This window comes from Euprymna scolopes, chromosome 30 (genome assembly GCF_053919585.1).
Source record: "Euprymna scolopes isolate OS-2025 chromosome 30, ASM5391958v1, whole genome shotgun sequence".
Classification (NCBI taxonomy): domain Eukaryota; kingdom Metazoa; phylum Mollusca; class Cephalopoda; order Sepiida; family Sepiolidae; genus Euprymna; species Euprymna scolopes.
In genome coordinates this window covers 45066921-45083219 of record NC_136511.1, presented here as the reverse complement: position 1 = coordinate 45083219, position 16299 = coordinate 45066921, and the positions used below count along the sequence as shown (strand labels likewise).

At 34.5% G+C, this 16299-nt stretch overlaps 1 protein-coding gene across 3 annotated transcripts in view; it reads right to left on the bottom strand.

The window, feature by feature from the left end:
- LOC145254782 (breast cancer anti-estrogen resistance protein 3 homolog) overlaps nucleotides 1-16299 on the bottom strand; it is a 432885-nt gene that overhangs the window by 276740 nt on the left and 139846 nt on the right. The window contains exon 1 of one of the 3 annotated variants that reach the window (XM_080113560.1): nucleotides 1012-1076. The exons of the other annotated variants lie outside the window; for them this stretch is intronic. Within the exon in view, the coding sequence (XP_079969686.1) occupies nucleotides 1012-1061 (50 nt within the window). The 5' untranslated portion in view covers nucleotides 1062-1076. Of the gene's footprint in view, nucleotides 1-1011; nucleotides 1077-16299 lie in introns of those variants that run through there. 3 annotated transcript variants of the gene reach the window in all.

Genomic DNA, 16299 nt, shown 5'->3' with positions numbered 1-16299 from the left:
CTGAGGAACAAACTGGATCAACTTGACACACCCAAGTTCTCAGTCCATGTCTTTAGCCATAGTCTTAATGTATGGTTGCTTATTGTATCTATTTGCTTCCCCACCAAAGCAAATTAGGCACAAGGCCGTTTTTAATGTGGGGTAAAAACCAGCTCCCCTAAAAGTAGGCAAAAAGGGGGCACTCTGGTTACCAAAAATAATAACTGTCCCAGTATAGAGGGTTTCCCCTCCATTGACTGGTACAAATTATCTTAAGTGCATCATCTGCAGAACAAATACTACACTTTGATCCCGGCACGAAGGTCAAGAACAAGTATGATTGCTTATTATTTAGCAAGAATGACTTTTAACAGGGTTTTATTGATCCCAAACAACTTACTTTTTTATTTATTTGAAACCATTTAATAAAATTTGGGGATTTTTTGTAATTTTTGGATATATTACTATTTCGACATGACAATTAAGTATGTGATATTATTTTAAAAATTGGGCGGCCGAAAAGTCCCAGGACACTATACATGTATTTTTAATAAAACACAGTATTTTTTAATGAAACACACAGAAAACATATATATTCAACAAAAAAAGAGAACTTTATTAGAAACAAAGCAGAAAACAACTAGAGTAATTTAGTGGTCTAGGGGATCAGTATGTTGGCCCTCGTTGTTCTTGCACAATTCCATTCGCCTCCAGGTTCTTTGTGCCATTTTTTTTTTAGAGAATTCCTTGATACGCTAGCAAAAGCTGCAATAATCGCATGCTTTAGCTGATCAATGGTTTCGTATCTAATACCAGAAACTTGACCTTTAATTAAACCTCATAATGAGTTGTCTGGAGTGGTCAAGTCGTGTCCTGGGACTTTTCGGCCACCCTGCATCTTAACAAACACCAAAAAAAGTTGCTTGTGCATTTTTGCCCAAATTGCAAAAATTTTTAGGGGAGGTAGGGGTCACTAAAAAAATAAAAACAAAACAAAACAAAAAAAAATCAGAAGAAAAAAATATGGTTTACCTGTGAAGAGATCCGGAATCCCGTTTAAAATAAGGGGATACAAAATCCATTTTTGGATCAAATCTTTGGATGTATGTTTCGATGGAATTTAGCATGAGTGCGAATCTCCGGCCCCCCAAAAAATCTTCAAAACGTTTTTCTTTTTTGAAGAATTAATTCACAAAATATAATTACATTCGAAAAAATTTATATCTTCGAAAAATATTTAATAAATGTAAAACGTGTGTTTAAATAAACTTCCAATGTATCATCTATCAATTTTGACCAGTCAGCATTTATTTATCTTTTTATACTAATGAGTCATCACTTATAAAGGCCAAAAGCTATTTGAGGATAAAGGCTAATGAGATTGTCAATGGAATAAACTATGAGAGACTTTAAAATGATAAATGGAATAGACACATTTTGATTACTGAAGTAGATAGGTCTGCAAGTATATGTTGATATTAGGCTTAAAGACTACAATGTTGTAGTCAGTAAGAAAGCAATCCAATGGCAGCATGTTCCAAGGATGGGAGGTTCTTGGAAAGAAACTCAGTTCATGAAAATTCTGCTTAGTTTTAGGTACAGAGAAAAGAAAATTCTTTGCAGTTGTGGTAATAAGACGAGTTATTGCAGCAAATGTTTTACAGTGCGGAATAGAGATCGGAGCTCAGTCGAGCACCTTTGTGGAAATGATGATAAAGATGGAGAAAATCTAGTGTTTTTAACAGTTTTTAATTTTAAGCAATTTAAAAATTAATTCTTACTTCATTCTGCAATACTCTATACTATTTTATAAAGAGCAATATATATATTACAGAAGATCAGAATAACATCGGTACCGTCGGTTTCAACTCCAAACAAAGAGGGTCTATAATTTCTCCTTTACTGGACTTTCTTCAGCCTCTGTTTACATATATATATATATATATATATATATATATATATATATATATATATATATATATATATATATATCCGTCGTGTCACACCAAAGTTAATGAGTAAGAAAACAAACTACCGGAAAGTATTTAGGGGAGTTAAGAAAGCAAATCCATTTCCACAATTTTCTTTCATTTTTTTTTCTTTTTGTTTTCTGTGCAGATTTTTTACTTTCCTGTTTTCTCTCAGTCTTTTTTTATTTTTATTTTTACATTATTTTTAACACCATCAATTCTGGTTATTCTCTATGAATATTAATGCAGACATTGGCGAAGCATACTTTCCCCCCCCATCATTTTTGACAAAAAGTTATATACACTTGTTTATAGAATAAAAGGATTATCATTATCAGACTTGCTCCCAAATTTGTTAAAAACACACAAAAAACTTCTTTTTTTTTTTTTTTCAAAAAAGATTGATGCTTTGAAATTCTCTCATAAAGTGATTGAAAGTTGAAAAGAAAATGTCTGCCGTCAAAAGAGAAGGTTGATGTGGGTCGATATAGAAATCATTTCTGTTCTTCGGATGTTTGTTTTATGTTCAGCTACCTGCCATTTCAGGTGTTAGAATGCATCGCAGACTCGTGATAATAAAGAGGTGCCGAGGTGTACACGTATATCCATCACCCACGCATGATAATTAATAATGTGTAACCTATATGCGCGTGTGTGTGTAATTCTTTTAAATAAATGTGCGTGTAATATATAATTATTTTATCTATACAAATATTAATAAATAAATGAACAAAGAATAAAAATTAATTAAAAAACATTGTAATAAAAACATATTTAAAAAAAAACAACAAATTAATGTTCTAATGCAGCTCTAGATGTTATTGGGTACTATTTTATAAACACTAGAGTTTCAATGAATTAACAGTTGGGGAAACAATAACCATACAAATACTATATGTGTGTGTGTGTGTGTATGCAATTCTCTCTCTCTCTCTCTCTCTCTATATATATATATATATATATATATATATATATATATATATATATATATATATATATATATATATTGTGAAAGCTTTTTTAACCTTGAAAACTATAAGAAAATTGTAAAAAAAAAAAAAGTTTTTAGTTCTTCGTTGAAAAATTATTTTGTCAGAAAGTCATTTCATCTGCAATCGCTAAATGAATTTGCTCCCTCGAACTCACAATAGTCTAAAGTGTTCAGAGATCATCAGTTGTTTACCATGAAACATTGTTTCGGGGATTTAAAAACAAAACAGTATATTAAATCATGGCTACTCAGCAGTGTTGATCAAATACCACCTCCCTTAAACAACAACAACAACAACAACAAAAAATGTTCCGGATAGTGGATGCAAATTTTTTTGTTTCAGATTAATTAGGCTAATCTATTCATGTTATATAATAAAAAAAAACGTTTCCTTACCTGTCTCATTCGTTCTTATCTTCAAAAAACGAAAGTATATTATTTTGTTATTTAGAAATCTGTTGTATTTATTTGGTTCGGATCAATCCACTATACATACTGATCCCCCATCTTTTTTGTTATTAATATTCTATTTATATATTTACTTATGTATGTGTGTGTTTGTTCAATCCTTTTAAATATATATGCGTGAGTGTGTGCATGCAATCTTTTTAAATATATAAGTAGCAATAAAATATGTGTATTTATATAAACAGTGTGTGTGTATGTGTGTGTGTGTGTGTGTGTGTGTGTGTGTAATTCGTTTAAATATTTATTTATATGCCTCCTTTCTTGGATTAAGCACTGTGGTATGGAATGTCATCAACTACCATTGGCGATAATGCAAAGCTTTTTGCAAAAAAAAAAAAAAGGAAAAAGGCAAACATAAAAAAAACAGTGTAGCATCCTCCAGTACATTTAAATATCTATATGCCCCCTTTCTTGTGTAAAGCACTGTGGTAAGGAATGTTATCAACTACCATTAGCGATAATGCAAAGCTCTGTGTAAAATACAAAAAAAAACAAAACAGTATAGCACCCTCCAGTAATTATGAATGTTTATATAAACATTCAAATTTCATTTCCTCACAACGCCTGACTGAATGGTTAGAACTGCCGCCTGTCAACTAGGCGATCGTTGGTTTAGTCTCAACTTAAATCAGTTGCCTCTCTAGCCACACCAAAGAACTGTGATACAGTTTCTCGTTTGATAACTATATATGTATATGTAGTGTACTACTGATAAAAAGATATTACAGGGATAAAAATGATATAGTGTGTAATACGAGTCTTAAACAGAGGTTTAGATCTGACGACCTCAGAGGAAGATTAAATCTGGAGAGTATAGAGAAATGTGTACAGAACAGGAAACTTTGTTGGTTTGGTCACGTTGAAAGAATGGGTCAGAGTTCTTGGGTTAATAGATGGCAGAACAGTTGAGATAGGACGGTCAGCTTACACGTGGAAGGCCAAGGAAAACGTGTGCGGATGTTATAAAAAAAGATTTAAGACAGTGGGATAAGCAAAGACCTGGTCAGAGATAGGTTAGTTTTGAAGTCGACTTTTTAAAAACATGTAAAGCGGGCGCTAAACTGAATATGATGGTGATGATGATGACTACTGAATGCATGTGTATGTATTATGAAAGGGAGGGAGGGAGGGAGACAAGAGAAGAGAGAAAAAGGAAGAAAAAATGTATGCAGGGGGGGGGGTAGAGAGCATGGGAGGGAAAGAGGGGGTAGAAGAATGTATGCACCAATTCTGATCGTGTTGTTATTGTTCCAGGTAGATTGCTGATGTCTTTGAAAGAATTAGGTAATTAACCGCGAATTATTAACACACAAACGAAAGATGAGAGAATGCACTGAAGCGGAACACAATCTTGTTGATATACGTGTACGAGTCAGCATGTTAGAGTTGAACGTAGATTCCGTCGTAAAAATCTTAGAAAGTGGCCCGTGTATCTGCACGCCATGACAAAGTGGCAACCATTTTCTACAAATATTCATGTACGTGTATATATATATATATATATATATATATATATATATATATATATATATATATATATATATATATATATATATATATATATCTTCTGTCTTTGAGTGCTATGACGGGTAGTGGTGGTGGTGGGGGGGGTCGTCGAGTAGTTGCAGGCATCGTTTCTCGTGTTAATTCACTAGCAAATGTGGACGAATATGATATGAATTAATTCCCCAGGAAATGGCTGGTGTGCATATCACATATGACGACCTTCTCTTCCGGGACTGTTATTATTCTCTTGTGAACTGTGACATTGTCGTTGCTTGGGTCAAATTAAGAAGGCAGAGTTTTTTTTTTTTTTTTTTTTTTTTTTTTCAGGCAAGACAGATAACGGAAGGAAAGAGAATGCTGCAAGAAAAGAAAGTGTGAGAATAATTGGTGGAATTTTATTGCCATTTCTGCTTTGAGACGTCTTCCTTTCTTAGCACATGGTTTAATTAGTCTCTCGGGTTCAAGGAGGAAACAAACGTGACGATTTTATGTGTAAGGGCTATCCAGTGTTGGGTGGGTAAAACCTATTTCTGTTAAAACTTATCTCTACCCCTCTCTATCCTCCTCTCTTACTTCACCCTCTCTCCAAACCCATCCTTGTTCAGCCCATACCTCTCTAGATGGGCGCACACACAACCCTCCTTTATATAATAGATTCCTTGTGGAAGTAGTCGGCATTTTATTTTCAAATTAGTATATAATAACAGAAATTTGCCACCCCCTGACGAAATTTGGCCCAGTTGATCGCCCTCTTCCGCGCGAATAAATTTGTCTAAATTGTAAACATTATTCAACATTGCTCAATAATATATAAACTTTTGGGTTGGTTGTTTTGTATTGTTCTTCTTTTAACTGGACATACAAGGACTGCAGTAATTGCTTTTTTATATAATAGGTAAGAAATTATGAGAAGCAAAAATTATATTTTATTTTAATCGTGGCAATACCAAAGAGAGTAGAACTAATATCTTGATGGCCCAACTTCCCACTTAGATTTTCCCCTTTATGCTTCAATAGCAACGTGCCTTATTTGGAACCCCCCCAAAAAAAAAAAACAAAGTGAACCTGACACAGTTTAAAATGATACTTAGAAGGGTTAAACAGTTTCTTGATAAGCAAATATATACAAGATTATGACATGATGGACTTTATTTTTTTATTCAGTTTTCACCCCAAACAAGGCACAGTGTCACTTTGAATTAAGGGGCTACTATCGGAGACATAAGTTGCAGAGGTATTATGAAAAGAGATAAGTAGCAAGATGTCTGTTCACATTACATTTGAACTTCTGCATGTCAGTACAGGTGGGAAAGCAGAATCTTGGAAGGGAGTTCCAACGTCTAGCAGTTTTGGGGAAGAAACTATCGGAGTAGAACGCTTTCTTACACCTAAGGATCTCTACTGTGAAGGGGTGAGATTTAGCTTCTTCTCGGGTTTGTCGGAGGTATTTACGTCGAGGGGGTACAAGTGCTTGTAGTTTATCAGAGCATTCACCATTAAAGTATTTGTAGAACCAGCAGAGGGATGCAACATTTCGTCGATGGGACAGAGGCTGAAGCCTAGATGACAGTTCAGGATCTATCAGGTTGGCGACTCTCTTTTGAGCCCAGTCCAGAAGTGAGAGACAAGTAGTAGATGCACCAGCCCAAATGTGACAACAGTACTCCATACATGGGCGAATGGTTGCCTTATAGAGTTACAGGATACTTCCAGGTGTAAGTAGTTTTCTAGCACGGTAGAGAGAGCCCACCTTCTTCGCAGCAGCCTTGGCAATGCTATCAATGTATCTATTCCAGGTCATGTTTCCTGTAAACGTTAGGCCGAGGAATTTAAAGGAAGTACTTTCAGGTAATGTGTTCTTGGCCATTGCTATTAATGGTTAAGAAAGTTTCTTGTAATTATTGAAGGAAAGGAGTGGCTGGTTACTTTTAATACATCTAAAACCAAGCTTCTCTCTTTACATCATCAACATTCTGATCCACATCTGGCATCAATTGAAATGAATGGCTCTCGTCTTCAGGAGGCCTCAAGTTTTGACAAGCTTCTGGGCTTGACCTTTACTCCTGATCTTAAATGGAACACGTACATCAAATCTGTTGCCAAGGCCACTGGAAAAATGGTGGGATCTTTCTATCGATCCGGTAAATATCTCACTGCTGATGCTATTCTCTATCTATATAAGAGCCAGGTACGTCTAAGGATGGAATATTATTGCCACATATGGGCAGGAGCTGCTAGAAAGGACTTGTCCTGCCTTGATAGAGTTCAAAATAGACTTCGTAGCCTCGTAGGAGATGTCCTTTTCTCTTCCTTGCAACCTCTATCTCACAGAAGAGATGTTGCGAGTTTGTCTCTGATGTATCGTTATTTTCATGGAAGGTGTTCAACTGAGCTTCAATCTATGGTCCCCCCTTGCCAAACTTTGACAAGAAACACTCGTCTAGCTGTACACACTATCACTAATTCCCCCCACTCTTTATCTGTGCCTAAACCTAAACGTAGATTCCATGAACAAAGCTTCTTTCTTAGAACTGCACGCCTGTGGAATTATCTTCCATTTTCCTGCTTTCCGGCTGACTACAATATGGTTGTGTTCAAGTCTAACGTAAATAAGTTCTTGATGAGCCGTTCTATATAAGTTATCAAATTTACCAAATTTTCATTACCAATGATTATTATATTGTCCAATGTCTACTGTACACTCTTTAACCCTTATCCTTGAGTGGCCTCTTGGCCTTGAAGTGGTGATGCCTATGTAAAAAAAAAAAAAAAAAAGGAAACAAGCTTAGTCTTGGCAGTATTGAATGTGACCATCGATTTTTGTCCCCATTCCACTACAGATTAGAGGTCATCCTCTAGTGTTTCTGCCATTTCCTTAGATATGTGTTCATTTGTTTTCCCCTCATGCCTGTTATAGAGAGTGGTGTCATCAGCAAATATACCCATCTCCGAAACAATTTTATCAGGGAGGTCATTTATGAATATCAAGAATAATAAAGGTCCAAGGATAGAACCCGAGGTACTCCCGCATTTATATCACATTGTTTAGATGTATGACCGTTGAGGACAAACTGGATTTTTCTCTTAAGAAGGATTTAATTACATTATGTATTCTTCCAGTGATACCATATGATCTAATTTTCCTTAGAAGACTATCGTGCCATACTCTGTCAAAAGCCTTAGATATATCAAGGGCTACCACTCTACCCTCCCCCGTTTTGTCCAGTGAACAGTATATATGTTCATAGATTACAGTTAGGATATCTTCCATGGAACGGGCTTGTTTAAATCCATATTTATTGTCGGTCAGGAGTTTAGCAGCTGTAAGGTGATGGACTAGAGCTTGATTAATTAAGGACTCAAATATTTTGGCGAAAAACGGGAGAAGGCTAATGGGGCAATAATTTATAGGTGAGTTCTTTTGCCAGAAGTTTTGAAAACTGGTACCACAGAAGCGGTTTTCCAGCAGGCAGGAAAGCAAGATTCGTTAAGGCATTTGTTGTAAAGTTTGGAGAGAACTGGAGCAACTTCAGTGGAGCATTTTTTTAATAGCACAGCTGGGATGAGATCGAGTCCACATGCTTTGGAGGTATCTAGGTTTTTATGATACCAAGTACCTAAGAAAGGGTGATTTTCAAATCATCTAGTGTGGCGTCTGTCTGCAAAGGAAAGTCAGGGAGGGAGTGGTGTGCCGAGTTCAATGTGGAGTTTGAGGCAAACCGACTGGCAAGCAAGTTAGCCTTCTCGGTTGCTGTACAAACAACCTCATGATTGTTTAATAGTGGGGGAATCGTTGACTGCCCATTATTTGGAAGTTAAAATCAAGTTAGTATTTTACATAGTAATAGGGGAAAAAACATTTTAATGTTTTAATATATTTTTGGTTTTGAGTGATACAAAAACACAATCACGCTTCTTGTAGCGTATTCACACATTTCAAACTTTTTTTTCATATTACATGCGTTGTACTAAATAGATTTTAAGTTGAAATGGTTCCTCATGAAATATTAAAAAAACTATTTTTTATCACCTATGCATTTTTTGTACAGGGTGGAACGATAAAATTGTCGCATTCGCAAAGACGTCATGATTCCATTTCCATTTGATGAAAACCGGCTTTCTTTTTTTTTTGTTGCAGACTATCTACTAGTTGGCAAGTTGTGTACAAATCTTAAGAGCGATAGGAGCCTTCTATCATGGTTGAAAATGCCACAATGTTCCACGAGTGAGATCGGTGATGTGCCACTGTACAACTCATGCTCTCTTCTGATCCAAGTTATGACAATAGGACCATTTCCAGCACCCTCAAAATGTAAATCCGGACGGTTCAATGCTTGAAGGTACAGTTCAACAAAGTTTCCAGCTATGGTCTTTGGAGTGGTGTCAAGTGAAAGCCACATCATGCCACCTCACATCTTCGAAGTCGGATTGAAAATCAACACCAAAGTGTACCTATATATGCTGAAGAGTGTGGTGATTCCCTAGTACAATCAGGTGACTGCTGGCAGACCCTGGGTGTGGCAGCAGGACTTGGCGTGACCCACAAGTTCAAAGAGACCCAAGCTTGGCTTCAAAAGGAGTGCTACGACTTTGTACCCTTCTCTCACTGGCTCCCCCGACCTGAACTCACTGGACTACTTCGTTTGGTCATATGTCTAGAACATCACCAACATGACCTCCCACAACACCAAGGCCAACCTGATTGCCACCATTCATCAAATATTTACCAAGCTTCCACTGGTGATTGTGGAAAAGGCATGCTCCCAGTTCTGGACCTGTATCAAGGTGGTGATTGAGACTGAAGGCGGCTACATTGAATAGATGTCAGCTCTACTACATAATCAAGTTACCTGAATTGATTTTTTCAATAAAAGTTTTAAAATAAAGCTGTAGAATTGTTTTCTTTAGGGCGACAATTTTATCGTTCCACCCGGTATTACTCGTTTTTTAATTCATCAGTTTAAAATGCAGAAGTCAAATATTTGGCCCTTGTTTTTCTGAAAATGAAACCCTTCCTTCCAGCAGTCCCGTCCGGTCGGGTTCGATCACAACTCTCTTTCCAGAAAAAATAACATAGCTGATGGATAATTACCTATACATGGCCAAACTTCACATGCTTTTGTGATGTAGCCGGGTTGACAAATAGTAGTTTTTCGTCAGTCAAGAAAACAAACTTGCAACACAAATTCGTTTGTTAGAAAAATATAAAATTATTATTTAATTTCTTGCTTTGTGTGTGCTTCAATCAGTAGACAGGAGTGGAGGAGAGTAGGAGGTGGTGGATTCAGTGACGACCCGTGGCTTTTTTTTAATTGGCTCACTTCTCTTCCGTATCGCTAGAAAATGACCTCCAGACTATAGCGGAATGGGGATGTAAATGGATGGTAACATTTAATACTAGTAAGGCTAAGCTGCTCTCCTTTAACAATTACAAGAAGTCTCTCCAACCATCGATATTCATGACAAATAGCACCCTACCTGAGAATTCTTCCTTCAAACTCCTTGGCTTAACATTCACAGGAAATATGAACTGGAACAAATACTTTTTCCTATGCATGGAGTATTGTTGCCACATCTGGGCTGGTGCATCTACAACTAGTCTCTCCCTCTTGGTTAGGGTCCAAAAAAGGGTTTCCAATCTAAAAGGTCCCACTTTGTCACCTAGGCTCCAACCTCTGTCCCATCGCCACAATGTTGCATCTCTGTGCCTGTTTTACAATTATTTCAATGGCATGCCCTCTGATGAACTCTTTGCATTTGTGCCCCCTTGGCATACATACCCCGACAAATCCATTTAGTAGCAAAATCACACCCATTCACTGTTGAGGTCCCTACATTTTACTCTAATAGGTTCTTCCCTCGAACAGCTAGATTTTGGAATTCCCTTCCTGCTACCCGCTTCCTAGACTGTACTGATATGCAGAAGTTCAAATGTAATGCAAACCAACATCTTGTTAAATTTTTTTAGGCATGGTCCCATTGAAAAAGAAAATTTTGACATGAACATGTGAACTCAAAAATATTTTCAGCCAATGGAAATCTTTCTAAACCTCAAAACCTATATGTGAATGTAGTAAGCCAATGCGAACTTAAAAATTCTTATAAGACCTGGTCAAAAAAATCAATTTGAAACAGACTATTAGCCTACCAAACAAAAGGCACCCAAGAACGTCTACTCAACATCCCACCTCCTGCCTTTGAGCCAGGGTAGCAAGGCGAAAGAACTTAATGACTCTTGCATCCAGACTTTTATAACTCGTGCACATCAACAAAGAAAAACAGAGGTAAATGCACACACATGCACAATGCCAGGCTTATATATAATTATATTAAAAAAAAATCCTCAACAATTAATAATAATGGCTCTGCGCCCAGTGATATTCAAATGTTTTATAAAATTGTGTACCCATAAAAATCTTTTTTAAATATTTGAGGAAAAGGTACTTCTGGTAGTAACAGTAGCGATTACAAACGACCATGGCAGCAGTGACAGCTCATGATTTACAATTTTGAGTCTGTGTTTGGTTTATAAGCTTGGTCCTGATTGGTGTAAGCATTAAACTTTACTTCTGGCTTGACCAATCAGAAGCCATCTCTCAGGCGAGCTGAACATGCTGATTACAATTCACTCAACTTCTTTACACAAACACGTTTTGAACTTTGAGCATTTACTAACATAAAAATAATTTTTATATCCTTATTTCTTTCATAAAAATATTTTCTTATAAACTTTCGTATTTGTATTTATTATTAAAGAGAAAAATTTTACAAAGGAAACCAAAATACATTTTTTTCTCCTTAGCTCTAATTCAATGTTTAAAAACATAAATTTGACAAAAGGAGGTAGCTAAGGGGTGGGATAAAAAAACAAACTATCAAGACGTCTTTCGGCCGATACTTTTCAAAATGTACGTTGGCCATAGGTGAACATTTATTGCAGTGCCAGATCTGCACTGGTGGATACACAGATGAAATTTTTTCTATCTTATAGAGAGCATGCTCGAGAATTCACTTAAAAATTCTCGAGGTGGTATCTATTAATTTGCGCCAACCGTCTCTGTGTAAACAAAAAGAACATACCCAAAATTTGGAACTCATGGGTGTTCGTTGAGATTGTTTCCTTTCTCATTTCCTCTATACTATTTTTTTCTACTCTCACTAATAATTTATGGTCGTTTGCTAATGTTCATTTTGAAAAGTACTGACTGAAAGACGTCTTGATAGAGTTTTTTTAATACCCCACTCCTTATGTACCCCCTTTTGTCTAATTTATGTTTTTAAACATTGAGTAAGAGATTTTTTAGAAGTGTATTTTAGTTTCCTTTCTTTATAAAGGTTTTTCTTTTTTTAATAATTGTTGTGGTGGCACCCACTCATTTACATATGTGAATAATATTACACATAAATAGCAAGACTCGGTTAGCCTGAGTGTGTGTTAACCAGAAGCCACCAAAGGCCGAGCCGAGAACAGATAGGTTCTCCAACCAAGACTCTTACTTGACAACCATTATGTAAATATACTGTAAATATACTTTTCCTAATACACTTCTCATTGATCTACCTTTGTTTGTTGAGTCTTCATTTGTATTGCCTTATACGTTATTTGGTTCAACCTGCAAACATAACAGTTGGCGACGAAGATGAACGTCAAACATAACAATAATATATAGTTAAGTTATATTAAAAAAAAACCCTCAACAATTAATAATAATGGCTCTGCGCCTAGTGTTATTCAAATGTTTTATAAAATTATGTACCCATAAAAATCTTTTTAAATATTTGAGGAAAAGGTACTTCTGGTAGTAACAGTAGCGATTACAAACGACCATGGCAGCAGTGACAGCTCATGATTTACAATTCTGAGTCTGTGTTTGGTTTATAAGCTTGGTCCTGATTGGTGCAAGCATTAAACTTTACTTCTGGCTTGACCAATCAGAAGCCATCTCTCAGGCGAGCTGAACATGTGATAGAAGTTAATAAAAAGGGTTAACACAGGGTCTACTTTTTCTTTCCCGATCATAATTGTGGACTTGTGTTCCGTTATTAACACTCTTCTCTTTTCTATTCCTCTTTTAATTTACACGCTAACGAAGATGAACCAATAAAGTTATTTAAAATGTTAGCACCAGAATTTGTCTTTCTGTTCTACAAAGTAAACTGCATACAATCAAGTAACAGAGCGCACGTGAAAATATCAGCAGCAGCCACGTTACAATAACCCAACGCCCCATTAGCATATCTGCTAAGTGAAGTACGTATTTTGAACATAGTAAAAGAAAAGCTTTGGGATGTAACAGTGGCTATGTGGTTTATGGCTCGGATTGAAAACCTGGAAGTATCAAGTTCGAGTCCAGTTCAAGTCCACATAAAAAGTTTTATCACCTCAAACTATCAGTTTGTGTCTAACGTCCTGGAGAGAAGATAAATAAAATAACGTTTTTATTTTTGAACTCGTACAACCCCCCCCCCCCCCCGAATGATGTCATATAATATGCAACAACAGACAAGAACAATTTAGATAATTTTAGACATTCAGGTGATGAATGGATGAATAAACATTTTTACTATTATGGGATGGATTGATAAATAAACAATTTTACTATTATGGGATGGATTGATGAATAAACAATTTTACTATTATGGGATGGATTGATGAATAAACAATTTTACTATTATGGGATGAATTGATGAATAAACAATTTTACTATTATGGGATGGATTGATGAATAAACAATTTTACTATTATGGGATGGATTGATGAATAAACAATTTTATTATTATGGTATGGATTGATGAATAAACAATTTTACTATTATGGGATGGATTGATTAATAAACAATTTTATTATTATGGGATGGATTGATGAATAAACAATTTTATTATTATGGGATGGATTGATGAATAAACAATTTTACTATTATGGTATGGATTGATGAATACACAATTTTACTATTATGAGATGGATTGATAAATAAACAATTTTACTATTATGGGATGGATTGATGAATAAACAATTTTACTATTATGGGATGGATTGATGAATAAACAATTTTATCATCATGGGATGGATTGATTAATAAACAATTTTACTATTATGGGATGGATTGATGAATAAACAATTTTACTATTATGGGATGGATTGATGAATAAACAATTTTATCATCATGGGATGGATTGATGAATAAACAATTTTACTATTATGGGATGGATTGATGAATAAACAATTTTACTATTATGGGCTGGATTAATGAATAAACAATTTTAGAATTATGGGATAGATTAATGAATAAATAATTGTAGTCAAAATTTTAGTTTCTTTTCATAAATCCATGACTCCTATGTAACAAACGCTAATAATGTTGAAGGGAAATAAAAAGTAGAAATTGTGTCAACAATATAATTTAATAATCATTCTAGTTTTATTTTCAGAATAATAAATACAGAAATTAAATTATGAAGTAGTTAAGATAATTTCATTAGATAATTTTAAAATTTATTAAAATTCTAAATTTTTATTAGATAATTTTTTTAATTTTATAAGATAATTAGCTCCAAATATTTAGAAAATTGTGCCATAGTTTTAGTGTTTGAAATTTTCAAACGGTCACAAATCTGGTACTGTTATGCAGTTGCAATAGTGATTAAAAAACAAACAAACAAAACAAAACACGATATATTAACATGATTATGCTGAAAATTTAAACATATCAGGGCAACCCAACATTGCTCAAGAGAGTAGTAAGTAATTTATTTTTTTATCAAGAACAATTAATCTCCTACTGCTACCAGCACAAGGTAAATACATTTAATGGAGGTAAAACTTATAAACCAAAACTAAAAAACAATTAAAAAGTAAATGTATAATATGAGGTGATAGTGTTTGTATATCTTGCTGAAACTTGAAAAATACACAACAAACTCCTATTTTGGTATTTTTGTTTTTTAATTCTGAAAATAATAAAAAATTTAAATTTCGGGAATTTTGGAATCAAATGGTTATTCATATAATTTAATGGTATCAAGAAGTAATCATGATTTTTAATGTTATCATGTAAAGGGAGATAACTCTGATTTTTTTCACAGAATTATTTCGCTTATGTCGACTTTAATTTAGTGTGTGTGTATGTCCAGAGAGAAGAACGAGCTGAATGAAGAAAGAGGAGGCGGCTGGAGAAGAAATAGGGATAGAAGTTATGTTACGCTTTTGCTCTGGGCAATGCTGAGTAGACATGCTAGTCTTACTTAAAAGACATATCTAATATATAAACGGCTATATGTCTGTCTGTTGGTCTGTCTGTCTCCATATTATCAAACTCTATCTCCTCAAAAACGAAAAGTCACAGAGCGGCGATAGCGGCCTCAAATGATTGGATTTTTTACGAACCATTCTTTTATGGGTCTTTAGCTAAATAAAATTGTTTTTAAGGGGTCAAAAAATGGGTCAAAGTTGAATAAATCGTTAAAAATTTTGTACATTCATCTTAGTTTATTTTTAATTGGTTTATATGTGTCACGTTGGTACAGTGGTAACATCACCATCTTTGAATGCAACAGTTTCAGTTTCGATTCTAGCTGATGGCACCCAAATATTTTTTTTTACTTTTGAAATCACAACTCTATAATAATATATACAAAATCTGGACAAATTAAAATATTATATGTGTAAAGCCCCCACCCCCACCCCCATGCTCGTATGTGAATGAAGTTTTACAAAACAAAAGAAAAAACATGCAAATTTTACTTAAAAACAAAAACAAAAACAAAAACTAATCTGCTTTATCTACTGAATCTATAAATAAACCATCTGTCTGCAAATTAATTTCTGTTTCACTTACAAAAAATTAAAAATAAAGGAAATGTTTTTTGTGTAAGTGATTATTCTTTCTTTTCTATATTATCATTATCATCATCATTTATCATTAAGATTAAGCCGTCTTTGCTTTGCTCATAAAAATAAATTTGCAAATGTGATTATTGAAATGAATTGGACACACGTATGCATCTACTTTCTTATATGGATAGGTAATTAAAAAATAATGCAAATAATTTTAAGAATAAACAAGATGAATTAAAAAATAATCTTAAAAATAAAATAAAAATTCGGTGATTGTGTTGTTTACAGACCGTGTTATATTTTAGACAGGATTTTCAATTAACTTTTTAAGGTAAATTTTGTTTATCAACTTGTTAGTTGAAAATACAGAATGGTTAAAAGTCCACTCCTATCTCCATGTTAAGAATGGCTTTCCAATTCCAATTAACCGTCCCAATTTAGTTTTTATGTGCAGATCATCATATAATGTTTAGATCACTCTGACAGACATTAAAAAGCATTTAAAAAATAAATGTTTAAATTTCAACAGTATTTCTTGCAGTTAACGGTAG